General features: G+C 41.0%; 1 protein-coding gene across 4 annotated transcripts in view; it reads left to right on the top strand.

Moving 5' to 3' along the window:
* Positions 1-23,507, top strand: part of WWC3 (WWC family member 3) — a 168,236-nt gene that overhangs the window by 112,254 nt on the left and 32,475 nt on the right. For all 4 annotated transcript variants that reach the window (XM_037899987.2, XM_037899995.2, XM_037899982.2 and 1 more), the window contains exons 9-11: positions 16,957-17,199; positions 20,414-20,503; positions 22,734-23,308. In XM_037899987.2, coding sequence (XP_037755915.1) covers positions 16,957-17,199; positions 20,414-20,503; positions 22,734-23,308 — 908 coding nt within the window. The remainder of the gene's footprint in view (positions 1-16,956; positions 17,200-20,413; positions 20,504-22,733; positions 23,309-23,507) is intronic.

A 23,507-nucleotide genomic window follows, 5' to 3' on the forward strand; every position in this document is an offset into this window, starting at 1 on the left:
ACAGTCCCCGAAACAAACACACCACATGGTATATTTCAGTCGAGCAGCAAGCACAACACAAACACACACATTACAGACAAACTTACCCCAAGGGTCATGTAATCGCTCCTCCTTCACCTGCAGAACTTCTTCGCAAAACTCTCCTGTTTGCTAGCTGTTTCTTCGCTGAAGAAAGTGCACAGTATCTTTCCAAGATGCAGATTAGAAATAATGCATTTTGCCTTTTTTCAGCTAATAATCTAAAAAGTCATAGACCCAAGTACACATTAGAAGAAAATGATTTCTCAGTGCAGTGCTCATTCGTAGTACCATAACCTGGGCAAATCTCTGTTTTTTTGGCAGAGAGAATAGGAAAAAGCTATTTAAACTTTTAAAACATGAACAAGAATGCTCCGTTTTCTTATCCTTTGCTGTTGGTCAAATACAATTTGAATAGTAACACAGTTTAACTGTAATGAGATTGGCATGAATCTACAGCTGAACTGATCATAGTATTATTGAAAGAGTTTCAGTGAAATACTTGATCATGTGGCTAGCTTTAAGGTCAAAAGGTGCAAAAATGATTTAACTGTTGTATGTGTGCCAGAATGAAAAAACAAATCCAAGAGCTGTAGAGAAAGAAAGTATTCATTTTCCACAAAAAGAAATAGTGAGATTTAAAATAGTAACATGGGTAATGCTGAGGAGCTTTACATTTGAAATCCTGCTCTGTGTAAGCCTAAATTAATGCAAATAAAAATGTGCATCTGAAAAATCTGTTTTTACTACTGCTAAGTATTTGTGTGTGCGCACTTCTGCACTATTGCCTGTGATCAAGATGCCATTAATTTATTATAGATAGATGCCCATAAGTCATTAGATGTGTAATCTGTTACTTTAAATAAAATGGAAAAGAATTTTGCCCAGTGGTTTTAACTTATTCTGATACCAGCTGATTTTTGAACTCAGTCTTAATTAACAAATCAAGGCTTCCTTGCCTGGAGGGATCTCATATGAGGGCACAAGCAATAACTTCTACCTTTCTTCTATAGTCTGAGGTTAGACAGCATCATTTTGCTGAGTCCTTTCCAAGTACGACAGGAAACATTAGACCAAACTCCAGAAATCTTAGATTAGCTGTCAACAGACAATTCAGGACTTGGAGATTGTGTTTATGCAAAGGACATTGGTTGCATCCTGCAGGTGGGTTCAGATTGTTCCATTGCCATTGCCTCCGTCAGGCAATTAAGAGAGCAATCCTGGTATTCTGTAAAGGCTCAGGGTGTTGAAACACTCAGAGCGGCAGTATTAAGGTGGCACAACAGTGACTCCACAGTTGAGGTTGTAAGAAACTTTCCATTAAAGGGCAATTTTGAGCTCTCCTAAATTCCACAGTAAAGATCCTATAGCTTGACATTTCACAAATGTGTTTCTTTCTGCCAAAAGAGTTATTTTGGCAAAGTCTGGGTATATAAAACAGGGTTGTTTGAGACATGTGCATTGAGAGAGAATATTTCATTTTTAGTGAAGCCCTCTAATGTATTCTTGCCATCTCAAAGAAGGACTTGGGCACTTGAGATTTTCTGACATTCGTCTGTTTTGAACTATAACCTTCTAGTTTCCTGACATTCAAACATCTGTTCTTTTGTTATAACTAAAGTAATGAGTGATGTAATTAATAAATCTGTATTTGTAGCCTTAGCTTTATCTTCACCAAGTTTTTCATTTGGTATGTTAGTGTTCGAAATTCATTAATAAAGGTATTTCTGTTTCTAAAAATCACATTATTTTCAAAGCAGCCTATCAAACCAGCGTATGCTTTCATTGCACATTGCAATTAAATGTCTCTTTAAACAACAGTCTTTTCATAACGTAGATCAGGAGTGGGGAACGGAACCTAAAAAGGAACATAAGGGAGGCTAAAAATGAATGGAGTGTTTTTTAAAGACTCTGCCCTTTATTGGCAAGGAAACAGCAGCTCCACAGCCAGTGTTAATCACTACATTATAACATTTCTCAGCTTCCTGAGAAAAAACAGTACTAAGTATGGCCAGGAAGGACTTCTCCCAACAGAAACAATACCCAATGTAAAGTTTATTTCATACTGCCATCTGGAAAGAATTTGGTCATCTGCAATGTCAGGTGGGGAAAAAATAAAATCAAGTATCAATGTAAGCCATATTACAAGCCATATACCAATGATATGATAGCATTGCATTTACCTTTTTTAAACAATAATATTTCAGAGTTTTTAGTAATGGAAAATTATTATTTTTTGTAGCTTTCATTTTAATGCAGGTAATAAGTTTCATAGTAAAATACTCCATGCACAAATGAAATATGATATTTTACTGAGCCAGTCAATAGTATTTCCTTCTTTTAATGTGAATGCAATATAAATGAAAGCACACTTGTGAATTGGTATTGTATAGTTTAAATACCGTATATACTCGATCATAAGCCTGTTCATTTATAAGTCGACCCTCTGAAGATGGATAAGTAAAAATGGAAAATTGTTATGACCCATTCATAAGCTGACCCTGTAATTCAGGGGTCAGCAAACTTTGGCTCCTGGGCCATCAGGATGAGCTGCTGGTGGACCAAGATGGTTTGTTTACCTCGAGCGTCCACAGGCACGGAGGTAAACCTAAGTGAACAAAGTGTCCCAGCACGCCAGCTGCTTACCTTGATGGGCCGGGACAACAACTGCTGTCGAAATTTTTGGGTGGGGAGAAGCTGGGGGTCAGGGGAGCACCGCCCACATGACGCCACCCCTAGCCCAGGACCCCCACACTCTCCCCATCCCATCCCTTCCCACCTTATCTGGGGAGGGCCAAGGGAGGATGTCTCTGGCCTGGCCGGAGCTGCTCCAGTGGGCCAGACCGGGCAGCGCAGCCGCAGCATGCTCTGGTGGATGGGGCTAAGCGACAGGGCTGCAGCCTGCTCTGATGGACGGGGCCGAGCGGCGCGGCTGCAGCCTGCCAGCCCCAGAGCAGCAGCTGCTTCGGAGGCTGGGGGAAGAGCAGCGTGGCCAGAATTAGAGAGACTGTGGCCCCGCCTCTTCCCTTCTGGCTCTGCTGGCTGTGCTGGCTCTCCTTGTTCCCTCTGTTGGGGAGAAGGGCTGTGTACCACCTCTCCTGCTCTATACCTGTTCATAAGCCGACCCCCTTCTCTGATGCTTCCCTTTTTTACTAAAAAAATTCGGCTTATGAATGAGTATATACGGTACTTTGTGCTTCAGCTATTGTGCATGTATTCCAGCTGTGGTTTCCTGAAGAACTTCTAGACCATTAAGTGGAATCTCAGAACCAGGAACAATCAGCAAAATTAGTGTTTATCCACTCCCTGACATCCATTGGTATGTGGTTCTGCACTGAAAAGGCTCAGCAAACATTTCCCATGACATATGCAGCTCAATTTTCAAGCACCAGAAATGCCAAATGAAGCTATATAGGAACTTCAGGGACTCAGCAGCTCTTAGAAACAGGCCCATGATCTTTTAGGATTTGTTCAAATGCACAGATGCATAGAGGTTATACTGCTATAATGTAGGGTGTGAATTTAAATGGCTGTATAGTGTAGTTATATTTAAATGGCTGTAGCGTAACTCCCATGTGAACAGTCTTATTCTAGTATAAGAATGGGTTTTTCAGTGGTAGCTTATAGTGCTTTGGAAGAGGGGAGTTACACTGGCATAACTCTAGTGGTATAACCAAAAAAATGTCTAGTGTAGACAAGCCCACTTTTTTTTAGTTTTAACGTGAACAAAGTTCTGCTCATATAAGACCATGTATCACAGTGTCCTGGCCAAATTTCAGTTTGGGTATTTACATTTTGACTACCTCAATTCTCCTAAAGTTTCAAACTAGCTATTGTTCACTGCCTGCCCACAATTGTTCCACTGTGTGCTGTGAGCTGATGAACTAGGGTTGCCAGGTGTCTGGTTTTCGACTGCAATGCCCAGTCGAAAAGGGACCGTGGCGGCTTCACTCTGCACCGCTGACTGGGCCGTTAAAAGTTCAGTTGACAGGCCTAAGGCAGGGTCCCAGAAGCAGCGGCATGTCCCCCCTCCGGCTTCTAGGCATAGGGGCAGCCAGCGGGCTCCATATGCTGCCCCCACCCGGCACACCAGCTCCACAGCTCCCATTGACCGGGAAGGAGGAGCGAAGCCTTGGAGGAGGGGTGGGGCAAGGGTGTTCGGTTTTGTGCGAGTAGAAAGTTGGCAACCCTATGATGAACAGTTGCATTCAGGATCTTGTATCTATCACTGTGGTATCTAAGTACTTTCCACAGTTAGCACACATGGGTGACTTACAAACTCACATTGTTTTGCATCTCATCTCCTAATCACAGCGGTTGTACGTTACATGAGAGGTTTGGGGTTTCTGAGTTGCTGTGAGAGAAAGCTGTCTGATTCCACCACTGATGTAGCTGTGTTTGAGAAGACCCCTAAAAATAAAGATATGCTACAGTTATGGTTTCAAAACACAAAACAATAGTTGGCTCATATTGGTCTCCAGTTTTGTTAGTTTATGGGCACATTTAACAGCAGAAACAGATAGTATATTAAACTACACATAAAAAAAAAATTAGGAATAATACTGTATGTGCGCCATGGCAGAGTTAATATTGTTGTGCAACCTTAACTTTCTTCTTTGATTAGATGAAGCCTTGTATTGCATGTGGTGTGGGGGTGCCCCACACACCAGAACTGGAGAACTTTGTTTAGCAGTATCCATAGAGGTGACGCTCATGCTCTGTGGCCCCCTTCCCTGCCGCCCCGACCTTCCTTGTCACAGACTAGGCTAGATTCGGAGCTGTGCGTGGTGTCTTCACCTCACACTTTTGCTCTGTTTTCTGAGAATTTTTTGTATATGGTGGTTGTTGTACCATAGATTTAGTTTGTGTTAGTTTAGTGTTAGAGTAGCTGGTTGCCCTGTGTGATGTTCTCACCAGGGTTCAAGGACTGCCTGTTGTGTAGGAGGGCCATCCCCAACAGCGACCCCCACACAAGGTGATTGTTGTGTCTTAGCAACAGACATATTAAAGAGAGATGCTCCATCTGCGAGTCGTTCACAAAGAGGACTCAGGTGGTGAGAGACTTGTGGTTGAAGCAGCACCTTCTGGAACAGGCCATGAAGCCCGCTTCGGCACCGAGACCCTCATCTGATCAGTTGTCACCTTTGGATCTGGCAGGTGATGCTACTGTACACTCAAGCTCTGGTGTTTCCCCCAAAAGGAAAAGGGGTCATTCCACTTTCTCCGGTGCAGTGCAGAAGATGGCCCATTAAATGTGTTGAGACTGTTCCAGGGCTCGGGGAGACTTCTCTTTGAAGGGGAGTGCTGACTGGCACTTTACTCCCTCCGTCACATGGGATGGAGCAGGTCCATCCAACAGCTCCCAGTATCGTGCTGTGAGCAGCAAGGGCCTGTACTGTCAACTGATTCCAAGCATGATGATGCTGGCACCAGTGCCAACTGTCTCCAAGCTGATAGCATACTAGGCGGCATCAGACTTACTTTGCCTCTCAGTCCCAGACTCTCAGCTATTTCAGGAGTTCTCTGGTGCTATGGCTTCCACCGGCTCGTTCTCCAGAGTGCCCTGGACAATATCTGGTCATGTCACAGAGCTGCCGGGTTCATTGGCACCGCAGCTCGAACCAGATGAGTTGTAGACTAGGGAGTCGAGGCCAGGTCCAGCACTGAAGACCCTTTTGACACTGCTGCATCCTTCGGCGGTGGTGGCATCGTGGCGGCAGATCCCATCCTGGAATTTGGTACTGGCATTGGTGCCGACACCTTTCCTGGTAGTGGGGGCAAGTGTGTCCCATTTGATGCCACCAGTGCCGACACTCCACTTCACTTCTCTTCGGCACCAATGCTGCCTCCTTATTTGGCTTCATATGAGTCTGATCAGTTGTTTGCCCCCATCAGGGTTGGCTCTCCTGTTGTCATTACAGAACCTCTGGGTTGTCCTCCCGGATAGGCACCAAAGATTGCACTCAGACCATTATCGATACCAAGATCAGCATCTGTCCCAAAGTTAGGACGGGGCTCTTGGACCAGTGCCTACTGGCCACCAACGCCTTCTCCTTCTGCCCAGTGGCCTCCTTGGAATCACTAGAGTGCTCCTCGGTCCCTGAGTTCCTGTTCTTTGACCCACTTCAGAGTGAGGTCATCAGTCCCAATAGTAGCTTCCACTGCTGTACCTCTCAACTGCAAGCAACTACTTAGTCCATTCCCCGGGACCTACAGGGTTCTTCCAGCTGGATCCTGTGGTACAAGAACAGGATCCATTGTTGGCGCACCTAACTGCCTCTTTGTCCTCCCTGGATGACTGTACTGTGCTGGAATCTTCCTCTCCCTCAGTATCCAAGGATTTTAAGTTGCATCAGGGCCTCCTGAGGTGTATGGCTGCTACCTTTGGTATCCAGGCAGAATATTCCTGTAGGAGAATATCCATAAGATGCTGGATATTCTCCAACCATCAGCTCCAGGGGAGAGTAGCTGTCCTGATAAATGAGTCTTTCCTGGCACCTTCAAAGGCCCTCTAGAATACCCCAGCTTTGTTGCCCCCTACAGTGAAATGCTGAGAGAAACAGTGCTTCATTGCCACACAAGGGTTGAAGGTTTCTGCTCTCCTGCATCCCACAAGTCATTCTCAAGCTTAAATTGGATTGTGCAAAGCTCATTCTTATTGCTCTAGTGTGGCCAAAACAATACTGGTTCTCTGACCTCCTCATGTTATCGGTTCGGCCTCCCATACCCCTTCCTCCTCATCCTGATCTTCTGACTCAGTATAACAATCAGGTTTTGCAACCAGCGTTCAGCTCCCCGCATCTCACAGCATGGATGCTGAGAGGAGGAATGAGTTGTAGTGTGCACATGGGCAATCAAGTGGCACAGGGCAGCTGGATACCCTGGGAGTCCAGAATGCACATGAACTTACTAGAATCCAGGGCAGTCCACCAGGCCTGCAATGCTTTTCTCCTACTCATCCAATCCAAATATGTTCAGTTAATGTTGGACAATGTAATAGTAATATATAATATAATAGTAATAATAGTTATATAAGTAAGCAAAGGGGAACAAGAGCCCTTTCTTTGTGCATAGAGACAGTCACACTCTGAAACTGGGGAATTAAACATCACATAGCCTTATCAGAGCTTACTTACCTGGGGTTCAAAATTCCCTACTGGACTGCCTGAGCAGACACTTTTCTGTGACTCACGAATGGGAGAGTCTTGATTCCATTCTCAATGATGTCTTTGCTTAATGGAGAATGCTAGCTTGTGACCTTTTTGCGTCACAGGTAAACAGGAAGCTTGCTCTATACTGTTTTAGAGCAGGTCTTGAAAAAAGCTCATTGCCCCCTGATGTCACAGAGGGTCACTTGGGGTATGTCTTCCCTCCAATTCCTTTGATCACACAAGTTCTATGGAAGATCTGCTGAGACAGCTGGAGTCATCCTCCTCATGCTCAACTCCTCAGAACCGAGACAGTTCTGGTTCACAGATCTGTTGAAACTCTCAGTGCAACCACCTGTGAGCATCCCCTTGTTGCTGGAACTGCTAACACAACATGGGCAAGGTCGCGCACAGCAATTCAGGAGCGACTGCAACTCAAAGCTGTGTATATTTGGATGGCCATCAGAGAGCGAATGCTCATGTTCCAGGAGGGTGTAATCCAAAGTTAAAAAGATTTCTACACAAAGCTGTTACTCAGCTAAATGGAAACACTTATCTGCTTGGGCTCATCAACGCAATTTGTTTCCAGAGTCCCCCAGAATCCTTGACGTTTTAGAGTGTCTACTTACCCTTAAGTCTTCAGGTCTTGCGTTCAGTTCCCTGTGGGTGCATTTAGCAGCAGTCAACTCTTTCCATCCTCCAGTGGCTAACCGTATAATCTTCATGCACCCTGTCACAACTAGATTTTTGAAGAGGATGCTCAGATCCTTTCTACCAGTGGTGAAGTTCGCACCTCAGTAGGGCCTCAATTTTATTCTATCACCTCTCACTAAGACTCCCTTTGAGCTGCTGGCTACATGATCTATGTCCCATCTGTCCATGAAAGTGGCCTTTCTGATAGCTACAAAGTCAGCCAGAAGAGTTAGTGAACTGGGAGCGCTTATGGTGGGCCCACTATATACTATCTTCTATAAAGAAAAGGTCTTGATTTGCCAGGGTAGTTCTCCGTTTCCCATGAGTCAGGTCATCTATATATTGTCCTAAACCACATGTCGCAGACGAGGAGAGAGAACTGCATTCTCTGACGCCCAGAGGGCTTTGGCCTTTTATCTGCAATGAGCAAAGGACATAAGAAAGACACCTTAAACTGTTTGTTTCCATAGCAGAGGTATCAGGTCATCAACCTGTATCAGTGCAGAGACTTTCAAAATGGATCTCGGGTTGTATTACCTTTTTCTTACCAGCTATTTGGCATCCCTTTCTGTCCCAGGAAGGGGTAGAGGCTCATTCCACAAAGGGGCAAGCCACTTCAGCTGCATCTCTGAGAGACATACCCATATTACAGATATGGAGGGTAGCTACTTGGAGCTGTTCGTGCACCTTCCCAAGCCATTACGGCCTGGTACAGTCGTTAGCTGTGGCTATGGCTTTGGGAACAGCAATACTACAGTCATCACCTGTTTGACTGCTTGTTTATCTTCCACATGTGGAAAAGACATAGGGATCATCACTTGAAGAAGAAATGGAGGATACTTACCCGAAACTGGAGGTTCTTTAAGATGCATGGACCTTATCTGTATTCCGCTACCTACCGTCTGTCCTCTGTGCTGTGGATTGGTTACACCGCAGTAAGAGTGGGAAACTGGAGATGTCAGCCCACCCCAGCCTTTATGCCTTGGTTGGGAGCACAAGGAGAGGTACTGTGCATGTGTGGGTCAGCAGACACTACTTGCAAGAAACTCTGGACTGAGTCATGTGGTACGCATGTGTATCCCACATGTGGAATATAGATAGGGATCACGCATCTCGAAGAACCTCCCGTTGCAGGTAAATAACTACCATTTGCTAAACCTGCCTTGTTGCTCCCTGTTACTGTTTTCAGGGCCCTATTCGTGATCTCAGAGCAACAATCATTGGTCTGCCTTCAGCTACAGAGTAAAGGAAAAGGCTGGAAGGCAGAGAATAACATTTTTTTTGTAAAAAGCCTCTAATCCCCAAATGAGACCTTTATGATAACAAAAATTACATTAATTAAAATATAGCTTTGGTCATGAGAACTACACTTCTTTTAAAAAAGGAAAACTTAGAACTTGCATAATATTGCATACTGTGATGAGACTCTAAAAATCACATGCTCAGTAGTTTACATTTTCTCTGGTCTCTGTAGGGTTTTTGGAGCATTTTTGTTTGTATTTCATCGGCATATTTGCATTCTCCCTCAAGCAAATCTGAGAGCAGCTGCGCTTATGCATGTGAGGCTGGGCAGTACACTCAGCTCTTCTCCAAGCTGACCCTTATGCTCAGTGTACTGAGCATGCTCAGAAGTGTTTTTGAATTGCCTGTAGTATTTCTCTCTCATCCCACACTTCTCAGACCTACTGTCGCTAAGCATATGTTCCTATTGAATGTGCGTATGCTAATTTGCAGCCTCTAAACTTCAGCCATTTTTTACTTTTGGCCTGTTCCAAAAAGAGTGGGTTTGCTTTGTTTTGTTTTTCAGGGTCAGAGAATACATTTGCTTTCCCTAACCACCTCTTACAAGAGGTTTCCCAAACTTCTTACAATTAATGAATGTATTGACAGAGATGTAACTGACAAAATGCACATTTAAAGTCTTGTGTAAAACTTCAGTTTTTCAGAAATAATTTTTTTCTTCCTGCTACAAGCTTTTGAAGATATATGAGGTTTTTTCGGTGACTAAACTTAAAAAGTAATACTTTCATTAGGCTGTATACCAAAAACAGAAGTCTCTGTTGATGTAGTAATTTAACATTTTTCTGAAAAAACTAAATTTCTGAAACATCGAACAGTGTTCTAGGCATTTTGCCCATTCCCATCCATGAATAACAAGTACCGATGGGCTTGCATTCAATACTCCAGTAGGTGGTATCAAATTATTGCTTTCTGGGTCAACAGGCTGACTGCTGCTTATTTGAATATCAAAATGTACTTTGAAAAAATGTAAGTGCTCCTGTAAAGTGCAGAGGAGGGAGGTTCACAGAGGAGAAAACAAAACTTTCACTGTAGTTCATAAGTGAACACAGATTTAAGATGGCAGCATACACCTTCCAATAAAGTAACTGCTATTCACTGTTATGTATAGAACTACTGCTGTGTTACTCCTTTACATAATATAAGTGTACTGCTGTGTTACAACCTTTATTTGAAATTTACTGTATGTCTCAGAATGTTTCTCACATTCAGTAAAGCAAAAAGGAATTTCACAGGGAAAATACCAAAGGTGGATTTAAATACAATTTTAGGCTTTTCTTGTGTAGGGAAATTTGCATGTAAGTAACCTTGGTAATGGGGTATAAATACACTGGTGCAATCCCACATAGTATAGACTTACTACATTGGTGCAAAATGGGGCACCAGTAACTGACCATGCACTGATGTAGCTACTTCAGTACAAAAAACCTGGGGTATACACCAGATATGAGATCATTTTATTCCTACATAAAGCCTCCAACAAGAAATCTTCGCAAATAATTGCAAATGCATGGGAAAGGTACCTTGAGCCTGATGCAGATAGAACACCCATTTTCCAACAGTGGAGATTGAAACAGCACTGGATGGAATGCTGCCACTGAGTCAAGAAACGTTCAATTGAGAAAGAAGAGTATCTGTACATTCAAATAGTAATGAAAATTAGGGCTGTCAAGCAATTAAAAAAATTAATCGTGATTAATCACACTGTTTAAACAGTAATAGAATACCATTTATTTAAATATTTTTGGACGTTTTCCACATTTTCAAATATATTGATTTCAATTTCAACACAGAATACGAAGTGCACAGTGCTAACTTTATATATATTTTTATTTTGAATGTTTGCACTGTAAAAACAAAAGAAATAGTATTTTTCAATTCACTTAAAAAAAAGTACTGTAGTGCAATCTCTTTATCAGATGAAAGTTGAACTTAGAAATGTATAATTATGCACAAAAAATAACTGCATTCAAAAATAAAACAATGTCAAACTTTAGAGCCTACAAGTCTACCCAGTCCTACTTCTTGTTCAGCCAATCGCTCAGACAAACAAGTTTATGTACATATGCAGGAGATAATGCTGCCCGCTTCTTGTTTACAATGTCACCTGAAAGTGAGAACAGGCATTTGCACAGCACTGTTGTAGCCGGTGTTGCAAGATATTTATGTGCCAGATGCGCTAAAGATTCATATGTACCTTCGTGCTTCAACCACCATTCCAGAGGACATGCGTCCATACTGATGATGGGTTCTGCTCAATAACGATCCAAAGCAGAGCAGACCGACATGTTGATTTTCATCATCCGAGTCAAATGCCACCAGCAGAAGGTTGATTTTCCTTTTTGGTGGTTGGGTTCTGTAGTTTCTGCATCAGAGTGTTGCTCTTTTAAGACTTCTGAAAGCATGCTTCACACCTCATCCCTCTCAGATTTTGGAAGGCGCTTAAGATTCTTAAACCTTGGGTCGAGTGCTGTAGCTATCTTTCGTACCAATGTGAGATTTCCTTCTTTGCATTTTGCCAAATCTCCAGTGAAATTGTTCTTAAAACGAACAACATGTGCTGGTTCATCATCCGAGACTGCTATAACATGAAATAAATGGCAGAATACGGGTAAAACACAAAGCAGGAGACATACAACTCTCCCCCAAGGAGTACAGTCACAAATTTAATTAACACATTTTTTTAACGAGCGTCATCAGCATGGAAGCATGTCCTCTGGAGTGGTGACTGAAGCACGAAGAGGCATACAAATGTTCAGCATACGTGGAGCGTAAATACCTTGCAGTGCCGGCTACAAAAGTGCCATGGGAACGCCTGTTCTCGCTTTCAGGTGACATTGTAAATGAAAAGTGGGTAGCATTATCTCCCAAAAATGTAAACAGACTTGTTTGTCTTAGCGATTGGCTGAACAAGAAGTAAGATTGAGTGTACTTGTAAGTGCTAAAGTTTTACATTGTTTTGTTTTTGAATGCAGTTATGTAACAAAAATCTACATTTATAAGTTTCACTTTCACAATAAAGAGATTGCATTACAGTACTTCTATGAGGTGAATTGAAAAATACTATTTATTTTATCATTTTTACAGTGGAAATATTTGTAATAAAAATATAAAGTGAGCACTGTACACTTTATATTCTGTCTTGTAATTGAAATCAATGTATTTGCAAATGTAGAAAAACAACCAAAAATATTTAATACATTTCAGTTGGTATTCTATTGTTTAACAGTGCAATTAAAACTTGATTAAGTGCAATTTTTTTTGTTAATTGCATGAGTTAACTGCGATTAATCGACAGCCCTAATGAGAACGAGACGAAAATTTCTCATCTCACCACTAAGTGTGTTTTTTGTCTTTAATGTACTATCGCTTACAAAAAACTGTTAAAAGAACATTATCTATGTTGCAAGGTCAAGCACTAAGAAACATGGAAAAAATGATCAGGAGGTGCCTGATACCGACTCCATAGTTAGGGTTACGTTTTGAAATGGGCTTGAAGTGGGGCATAAATTCCTGCATTTCCAAATATGTGGCCAATTAGCGTGAAATGCCATACTAGGTTAGTTTTTTATGCCCCTTGAATTTTCTGTACAGTGTGTGTTTTTGGTTTCTCCTAATATATTTTTAATGGGTAGTCTTGAATTTAGCTGGCTTGAATTTGGCTCTTTTTCCAGGGAAGTTCTACTAGTCTTTTTTGACTGGTATCTTTCTTAAAAAAAAAAAAAAAAAAAAAAAAATTCTGGATACCCCAAACTTGATAGAAAGGTGTGTCCTCAGTAGATGTGATGCAACAATTAGTTTTCATTATTTTTAAAAAAAAGGGGGGGGTTGGAAGGGGTCATTTTTAGGCTATAATCATGCTGCTAGTTTATGTACTGTGTGACTAAATCTAATTGAGCGGGGCCAGGAAAACCTGATTGATTGCACACATTCTTCTGTCAGGAGCTACACATTCTGTTAGATTTTATCCTACAACAGAGAAAGTTTCATACATAGCTGCTGACATGCAAAGGTTCATGCACAGCTGCTGACAGATAAAATTTTCTCCAGCTGCAGCAGTACTTCTGCATCTCCTCTGTCCCACGCTTGCCCTGCTTAAGAATTTAAAATAACCCCAAAACCTAGGAAATTAATACCCAAACTTCATTGTGAAGCTGTTAGAGTTTATACTCATAACATACTTGAGACAACTCACAAAGCCAAAGAAATGAAGAGTTAAGTAACTTAACAGTAACTTCTCCTTTATCCACAGGCCATACCTAACCATTACTACAGCTACCATACCCAATATAGGCCATGCATTAGAACTTTAACTCTGCTTTCCTAAGGATACCATCCTTAAAGAAGAATACTTCTCTGAAGACTTCTTTACCAAATTGTAATCAACAGAGTTAAGGCTGTTCTGTGTGGCCTGTAGTGTCTAGTAATGGAAAGGTATGTTCTGCTGGGTGGAGGACTAGAAGTTTAAATGTCCTAACTTTTCGTTTCATTGTTTTCATGGGTGCCAGGTATATTGGGTGTAACAACCCTAAATGCTTCACAAGAAAGTTTTAGACTCTCAAACATTCTTCAAGTAGTTAGAGGTCCTTTTCAAGACAAGGTACGATTGTCAATATTGAGTAACACAAGAAGGAGACCACTGGTTTAAACAGTAGCTTAAATCTCTTGCCTTAAGGCTATCAAAACAATGGTTACATGAAAAATCTGATGTAGGAACTTCACATTTTTTGAAATGTGACCTACAAAAAGCAGCACAAAAAAGGAGGAAACATTTTAGCTAGCTCCCATGAAGAGGAACATCCAGCTCAAGGGAAACCTTGATTGCACTTACATTAAAAAATATATATATATATATCCTATCGAACTGGATGAATGGAATCCTTTCAAAGAGTGACTGAGATGGATGATAAGTAGTGCTATTACTATCTATTGAAAAACTTTTCCTGGGACTGGTATAACTGTAGTTTGTGATAAGAAGTGATTCTCCTATTTAAAAGATGGGCCTTGCCCCTAATGTGCTGGTCATAATTGTGTTGCGATGAATACACCTCTTGACACTCGGTACAATGTTTGAAAGTACATGTGGAGTGTAGTTGCGTGCATATTAGACTTGAAATATGCAATAATTAGTTATAGGTTTCCATACCATTTTTTTTGCCCCCACTTCATTAATGAATTTTTTAAAAATAATAGTTTACTGTAAGTTTACATTTAAAAAAAAATCTTGCTTCAGATCTGATCACTGTCCCAGTCACTACTACTCTTCAGCTGTCTGTCAATAGCCTTTCAGCAAACTCACCTGACAGAATTTAAAATCCTTTGGTAGACCCCGGTATTGCAATTGGATCTTCACTGATGGACTTCTGGGCCTGCGCAGAGTACCATTGAAGTAATCTGGATTTCAGGAGCAGAGTTGATATAATTAATTGCTGTATTTGTAAAATTGCATGTAATTTGTTTTATTTTATCAGGATGAACATAGAATGATCTTTTTTTTTTTTTTTTTTAACTCTGATTAAAATGAATATGTTCCTGTTTTGAATCTGTTTCATGAATTTGACTTACCAACATTTTTAGTTAACATCTTTTTAATGAAATGAAACCACTGAACATTTTTAAGTTATTCAGCATGGCAGTATTGTTGGTTAATTGCCAAGATTCCTAAGAACTGAGGAAAAATTATGGCAAATTTTATATTGCACCTACAAAACTTTCTTCCTCTTGCATACGTCCACTCTACTGAAAGAGCTGTCAGAATGTTGGTAATTGAGTGACAAGAATGTGGTTGTTTACATCAGATCTCCTGCAGACATGTCATTCCAGATTTTCACTAGGGAACACACACTGAAACAAACTTCTGGACATTTTTTTTAATTTGAGTGCATAAAACAAATAGTATCATGTAGCTTTGAAGAATTTTTGTTCACACTCTAAAATAAAAAGGTCTCTTGGGTTTTTGTGTTTCTTAATTATTTTAATAATATGGGCTAGGCTTTTTAGATTTTAACCTTTAGGGTCATATCATAGAAACTCTACTTAGGTAAATAGTCCCACTGAGGTGCACTAACCCTGATTCTGTACTCCTGCTGTTTCCTGTTACATATACATAAACTTAAAACTGACATGTTTTCCGAAGTGATGGACAAACTTCAGCGTCAGGATATTTACTTCTGTTTAGTTGCCTATCAGAATTGTTTGGCTTTACAAAATTAGGACCAGATTTTGCCATCCTTGGGCTGTGCCTACGTTGGAGAGATTATACCTGCATTGCTATGTTGGCATAGCTATGTCGGCACAACCCTTGAACGTAGATGCAGCTTACACTGACAGAAGGGGTAGCATAGGAATGCCACCTTCCCAAACCAAGTTAACAATGTTAACAGAAGCATTCTTCTGTTGACATAGCTGCATCTACACTGGAGGTTGGCCAGCATAGCTTACACTGACAGTTTTGTCGACAAACTTAGTGTGGTTGGAAGATTTTGTCCCTTAGGCCTTTGAGATCATGGGAATTTGGGTCTTGCAGGCCTGGGTAGGATGAGGAAGTTCAGAGGCATGTCTGAATGAAAAAGGAAACTGTTCAAACTGAATTTAAATTTCAAAGAACTTGATTTGATTTGTTAGGAAACTCAAAAGAACTCTGCTCTAAGGGGAGTAGTGTTTATGCAAATAAACTCCATGACTTCTGCATTCCTCAACTCTTAATATTCAAGATAAGTTTGTTCATTTCTACTTCTCTGCCCGTCACCATACCACCATTAGGCTGCAGTACTCTCTTGAATAATTCTTGGTTTGCGGATGGGCTGTTATGGCTTGTGTTTTGTTTTCAAACAAAAGAAATAAGTTGTTGGAGTGGTGGGTATGGGAGGGCTTGGCTTCTTCCCAGTCGTACTTGTATAATGGCTTCTCCTGGCGGCAACTGTTCTGCTCCAGCCCCATATTTTTTGGACTCATGGCTTATTTATTCCTGTCCTTGAGTTGTCAGCCATGGAGTGCCAAATACTTTCTGTCCCTTAAAGATTTTTCCCAGCTGAATGATATACAGTCGCTTGGAGAATAGCTTGGCTCTAGACATTGTGGAACTTGTTGATGGCTCAAAGCATTCCCAAAATCCTGATTGGGGAGAATAAGAAATAAAGGGGACTATTTCCTTCAGAATAGAAGGCAGCTTCTTAGGCTACACAAACAGCACTCAGACTATTTCCTTAGAACAGCAGTCAACGAGTTTCGTGTTAACTGCATCTAGTCATCTTAAAAATAGTCATTTTGTTCACATCTTTATAATATGAATTATAGCAGCTCAAAACTGCTAAAATATCATGGCAGACATTGTCCACTCTAATTAATTATGATAGTTGTGATGATTAGTTTTGTTAATTCTTCATTTGCTATTTAAAAAAATTCAGATATAAATTAGGGTCTAATTTAAAGCCAACAAAGAGAGGAAGCGGAGAGTAAACTCCCCAATTGTATCCTTACATCATCTTTTGAATCTGTCTGCAGCATATATGGTACAGTGTGGAAGAAGTCATTAAGTATCTTTTAAATGCCCAACATAACGGGGTGTATGTGTAAGTTAAAGATGTTAAGCTATAGATCTGAACATATTCACTTATGTGAGACTATAAATGTATGCTTGCAAGTTTTTGTGGTTTATTTCACATATACAAATAGTTTTAAGAATAAAAGTAGCTAAGTGCTAGTGGTCTGGGAATGATTTTCCTCAACAGTTATTCCACAGTGTTTTTCCCCCGTTACTTATCTATTTCTTATGCGCGCTCTCATTTTTCCCCCCAAGAGTTTCCAATGTACAGCAGCAGCTGGCCTTGCTAGATAATGAATCTTGGCCAGGAATGGCTGAGGCGGACAGGGACCGTCTTCAGCTCATCAAGGAGAAAGAGGCTCTCCTTCAGGAACTGCAGCTCATCAGTCAGCAGAGACGATCCCCAGAATACATTGCACGTTTGGAGGAAGAAAAAAGGCGCTTGGAGGATGAAATTCAGCAGGCTCGGGCCAGTTCTGCTCAGGGGGCCACTGAAAGGTTTGGGGACTTAACAAATTATTTTCTTATCTACCATAGGATGCAGCTGCATAGATTCCAAGTGAAGAGCTGGTGCAGTTTACCAGCTTTATATGAGATCAAAGCAGTACAGTGGTTATTTGTGCACTTTGCTTACAAAAGGGACTGGGGTCCCAGTCAGCACTTCCTGACCATGCCACTGTTTAGATCCAATCTTCTGAAAGCTTTCCTCTAAGTGGTATTAGAGTGAAATCGACAAGACTAGTCACTTTCCCTTTTCCTATTCAGACTGGGGGTGCAGCAGAACTGATAAGAATCATGTCAGTTTTTCACTTATCTTTGGAAAAGCTCTGAGCTGCAGAGACATGCCATTGAGCTACTCAGGATGAATGGGGACCCAAGCAATGGTGACCTGAGATGATGGGGATAGTTGGTAGGCACCTGGAGTTAAGTTAGAGTGATTGAGGTCACATCCCCAGAAACAGCAGAGAGACCAGAACAGAGATCAGCCCTGCACACAGCAGTAGCCCCAGAACCTAGGAAGTTTAAAGATATCTTTATGCTGTAGTTGTACACACATCTTTCCCATTGACCTGTGCAATGTACAGTTTGGCTGGACCCAAATGTGGCCCTAAGATTTTTTGAGATTCTGTATATAATTTTTCTGTATTTAAAACCAATATGAAGCTCTCTGTTATTAGAAATGAAAACATTCTTCACTTGGGGGACGTATTGTTCATTTCAAGATGCCATAAATTGTCATCCGAATTTAAGGAATGGACTATAATTCCAGCCAAGTATGTCAATAAACTGTGCATATTATAAAATGCCTTCAATTAGAGGGACAGAGCTTCTGTCTAAAACTCATTTCTCCTAATACTCTAATAACGTTGCCAAGCTTTATGGTGAACTTTTTCTTACATTAGAGGAAATATTTCTGCCCACTTAGTTCTTCCATGCAAGCAGCTAGCATCTGTGAGAGGTTTTCCCAGATTTTCTGTGCATTCTTTTGGTTTTTGTCACAGGTTGAGGCATGAATTAATGGAAAAAAGCCAACTTTGACACTTGAGGACACTACACTGGGCAATGTTAATACAATCTTGTCTAACATTAACACTTATGTGATTAAGTTGATCTTTATAATTACTTGAAAATGGCCCCATATCCGAGTTTGTAGAACTCTTTTTGATTTGAAAAGGCTTACTTCAGGCAGTAAATCCAAATGGTGATTGAGAATTCCCAGCTGAATTCACAGTTGATGTTTTGTATGACATTATTTGTGATTTTTGCAATATTGGCACTCCAGCCTAGAAAATGACAGAGAAGGGAGTTCACTTTACACTGCAGTGTAGTAAATTTTATTTGTTGTTTTTGGGATCTCATGTTAGGTAGCACATACTTCTGCTGGCAAAAAGAGCAAGCTCTTTTTCCATGTTGTAGTCTGTGCTGTGGAAACCAACATTCCAGGGTGATATTTGATATTTCAGATTCTAGCAAGAAATTGAGCAAAAGTTAGCACAATATTTAAGGATGCTGTATTTTTTATAATAAAAGAGAGAGATCAACACCAGAGACTAGACTAATTATTCTGTCTGAGACAAAAAACATTTATCACTGGAGGATCTCCCTCCACATCCCCTCTTCTTCCCCCAGCTTGCAAAAAGGGGTTGATGTTTAAGCACATTTAATAAGAGTTCTGTTGTTACTGATTTTAAAATATAACATTAAGCACACAAAGAGCTGGCATAACTTAAAACTCATACAGTAAACTACACTGGGGCTTCAAGATTATGCTGTGTAGAGAAGGTAGCTTTTTCTTGTTTCTTAAATAGCTATAATATGAGTGGTTAAGGCTGACATTTAATTTTTAATTTCACTAATCTGAACGATTCTCCTTTACCACCCTCTCTGTCAAACCCCCTGCATCTTATTAACTGTTTTTCCAGTCAAGGAGGGTTTGATGGGACTGTCTGTGGAGCCAGTTAACACTGCCCTTGGCTAAGCCAGAGAGCTCTGGACACCCACCCCTTTGTTCCCCTGCATTCCAAATATCAGCCAGCTTGGGAACGTTGAGGACTGAGGAAGTATCAGGTCTGGGCTGCAGCATGGAGACATATTATGCCAAGAAACAAAACAAATTACCCCCCTTGATTTTAATCGGTGGAGAGAGAGGTTTTAATTTGGAGTTAAAAGAATAAAACTCCAGAAAAAACATAGAGAACTCTATATTTCCGGTAGAGAATAAATGGGGGGGAGGGGGGGTTGGGAACAAATGCTGCACCTTTTTAAAATAAAGTTTAATAATTTCAAAATGTAATCAGAGTACTTTACAAGCATATAATACAGGCAAAGTTATGACGACTCTGTTTTTGTTCGGGCAGTAATGCTGAGTAATTTGCTTTTGCCTCAGTAAAGAAACAATAATGGTCACTTTTTTTCCTCAAGCAGAAAGAAGTTTTTATCATAGTTTAATGTTTTGAATGCTCTAACTTCTGTTTGAAGGAGAACAATACAAGAAATACATTAACAAACATTTAAAAAATTATAATTACAGTTTACTACAGTAAATTCACTCTTGGGGCATTACTTAAAGGTCAAATCGATACTTATCTGTTTTCCCAGTGCTTCCTCACTCCTCTCCTGCCACAGTATATCTGAATGAAAGCCAGGATCACAGAGTTTGGTGATAAACTTCTTAACAGAACAGAAGTTATCCAAAAAAAAAAAAAGTCTTTTCCTTTTGATGTTTGACTTTCGATCTGTATGGGTAATTGAGGTACTTCCATGTACTTTTTCCTGCAACATACAGTTAAGTGACATAGTTTTCTCTGTATTACTTGAGCTATGATATTGACACCAGGAAGAAAAGAAGTCTTACTGTTTTTAATCAGCTGCTCCTGCCTCTTACATGTCACCTTACGGTAGGCCTTGGCAATTTCTGTTATATACCTTCACCGCCAGAGTTCTTGTGTTATCTTTTGGTTCCCTATTCCTCAGTTACTGCAGTTCTGTAAGTGCTCACAGTTCCTATGCTCTCAATGGGAGTTCCGTCATGGATTAAACACTGTGTATTGCCCTAAGCGAACTAATTCTATTTGTTAAAAAAGGATTCACTGAATACTCCTAATACAACAAGAACGGTCTCTTCTGTGTTTCGAAAGCTCTTAGCACATTTTGAACATTACTGCAATATAAACAAAAGAAGAAAAATAATAATTGCAATTTTTAATTATAGGATACTGTTACAGGAGAAGAGAAATTGTTTGCTTTTGCAGCTGGAAGAAGCTACTCGTTTAGCCTCCTATTTACACTCCCAGTTAAAAAGGTGAGTTCTTTAGAGAAAATAGTATTTTTTTTAAAAAAAAATTGAATTGCACAGAAAAAGGAAAAAGTACAAACAGAACAGACCATTTTACTTTTTCATACTACTTTTGTGTGTTTGTAATATAAGTAAAGGATGGGCATTGGTTTCTACTTTGTTGATCTTTTTCTTTAAGTACAGTTTGGGCATTGAAAGGCATTCACAGCTTGCAGTTTAGCAAAGTATTTGATGTGTCGTAAATTCAGTGGTTTGGATAGAGTGTTATTAAAAAGGAGAAATGTACTTTTCACTTTTAATAATAGCTATCTGGACTGTCTGGTTTGAAAGTTAGTGAGATCTGTCTGTATAATATGTGGAAAGGAGAAATACAGATGAACCCATTTTATTATTGTTTTTGTTTATAAATAAAAATTTACACACAAACAAGATTAAGCCTTTAAACTACACATGACAAAAGACGGAAAATTGAGTTACATTCAGGGTGCCATTCTTAAGCCCATATTAGTGATTTCTTGTTTCTTAAGCATTGATGGTCTCTGGTGCTGTACCAGAAAACAACACAGAAGACAGGCTAAATAGACAGTACAGATCAGACACACAACTCCTAGGTAACAAGAGGAAGGTAAATGGGGAGTCAATATATAATCAGGGAGGCAGCATTTTACTGACATGGGCTGTGTTTTGTGGGAGAAGTTAATTCTGAGGAGGGATGTGAAAGAAGAAACAATAGGCACTTGATGCACTGGAGTTTGGGCTAAGAAGAAACAGAAAAGGTTGTGATGTGTCTTCCCAGCATCCACTATCAGAACTGGCTCTTTCCAGACTGCCTGTTTTATGCAAATCTTATAATTTTCAGCTGGAGGAAACGCATGAGTACAATGGCAGCAGCAGTAACAGCAAAACAGCCACTACTTCCACTACCCACAGTCCGACCAACCTCCCCTCTCCCCCACAAACGCTGAAGAGTTGAAGAGAGAAATGAGCTTAGGGGGTTCACTTCTGGTATGAAAGGGTAAACAGCGTAGTCAGAAGTGAGAAAGAGATAAAATGCAAGAGGATAAAATGTGCTTGGAACATTCTGAGAGATTCACTACTCTGACATTCCAAGACAATAGTCACCCAGAGTAGGAGTTTGCATGCTATGGCGGGGACAGAAAATGTCACCCTGTAAACATGAAGATGCCCTGAGGTCTATAGGGAAATCCTACAGGTTTGAGAGTATCTCCGTGAAGGATCAGCCTCTTGAGGACCCCCCTTATCTCACCAGCACACCACATGCAGGAGCCTAGCTCCTGTTGGTTCACATTTTAACCACTGCTATACTCTTATCTCCACATTTGTAGAGTGGCAGAGGAATGGGGTTCGTGCTGAAATTGCAACTTGAAAGCTCCCACAAATGGGAGCTTTCAAATTGGAATTCTGTGAGTTTGCTTGGATATAAAGCTGTATAGCAGGGATCGGCAACCTTTGGCATGCGGCCCACCAGAGTAAGCCCCCTGGCAGGCCGGGCCAGCTTGTTTACCTGCCGCATCTGCAGGTTTGGCTGATCGCAGCTCCCACTGGCCGCGGTTCGCCGCTCTAGGCCAATGCAGGCTGTGGGAAGCGATGCGGGCCAAGGGATGTCCTGGCCGCCGCTTCCCGCAGCCCCGCAGCGAACCTGTGGACGCGACAGGTAAAATAACCGTCCCAGCCCGCCGGGGGCTTACCCTGGCAGGCTGCAAGCCAAAGGTTGCCGATCCCTGCTGTAAAGAATGACACTTCCCTGGTTCTGCTGATGGCCCACTCCTCTTGAACCAAGTTATTGGACTCAAGTCAGAAGCAACTGATTGAAATATAATGGCTTATGTTATACAGGAGTTGAGACTAGATAACTAATGGTCCCTTCTGGCTTTAAACTCCATGAATCTATGACTTTGCTTCACCAGTCCTCTCTCTGGCCACCTTTCCACCAAAACCCACAGAGAGCCATCTGCAGATTTGAGGAAGGGATGTGGTGATCCTTCTTGTTCCACTTCTTCTTTTTAGGCATGCTGGCCTAAGTTGGTTCTCATTTATACTACTTTCATCACCTTTATGCCTAAAGGCAAGGGAGGAGAAGAAAGATGGCCCTTAACCTAAGTATTACAATGCTGAATGCATGTAAAATCCTCTACCTTAACATGGGTTATTTTTCTGTCTATGTTGTGTTCCTAGCTATATAATTCATATATTAATGGATCTTTCTCTGTTTTAGTTTGTCTGCTAGCACCCTCACAATGTCTTCTGGCAGCAGTAGGGGATCACTGGCATCCAGCCGAGGATCACTGGCTTCCAGCAGAGGGTCTCTAAGCTCTGTCAGCTTCACGGACATATATGGCCTCCCACAGTATGACAAATCAGACAGTGTTACTGACTATGCACAACATCTACGCTTTGACCTGATTCCATTTGATTCTCTCAGTAAAGATGTGCAGTACTCTGATCCCACTGGGCATTGTAACTTCAATAAACAAAGGAGGTCCTTGGATACTCCTCAATCCCTGGCATCCCTGTCATCACGGTCCTCTTTGTCATCACTGTCCCCTCCAAGTTCCCCTCTGGACACCCCCTTCCTTTCTGCTTCTCGGGATTCTCCACTTGCCCAGATGTCAGAAGGATTTGAGGAGATAGCAGGAGTAGGAGCCCTAGAAATGCGCAGAGCTCAGGCCTCGGTTTTGGGTGACGATGATGCCCAAGGAACAACTTCATCACAGACTCCTGCTTACCCCGTGGATGATGAAGGACTGCAAGAAATGGGACCTCACCTGGCAAATATCCAAACTGGTGGAGGTGAGTTTGTTTTCTTCATTACCATCTTGTCTCTTTTAATCTTCAAGGGATAATGAAAAACACAAGAAAAATGTACGCATGGCATTATAATAGAGGATACACATCTGCTATCAGTTTGATTTATTTTTTAATTTAATTAAAAAAAAAAACAATTCTACAACTGATGTTAACTAAAAAAATTTTTTGTTCAAAGGTGAAG

The sequence above is a fragment of the Chelonia mydas genome, chromosome 1 (genome assembly GCF_015237465.2).
Source record: "Chelonia mydas isolate rCheMyd1 chromosome 1, rCheMyd1.pri.v2, whole genome shotgun sequence".
In the NCBI taxonomy this organism is placed as follows: domain Eukaryota; kingdom Metazoa; phylum Chordata; order Testudines; family Cheloniidae; genus Chelonia; species Chelonia mydas.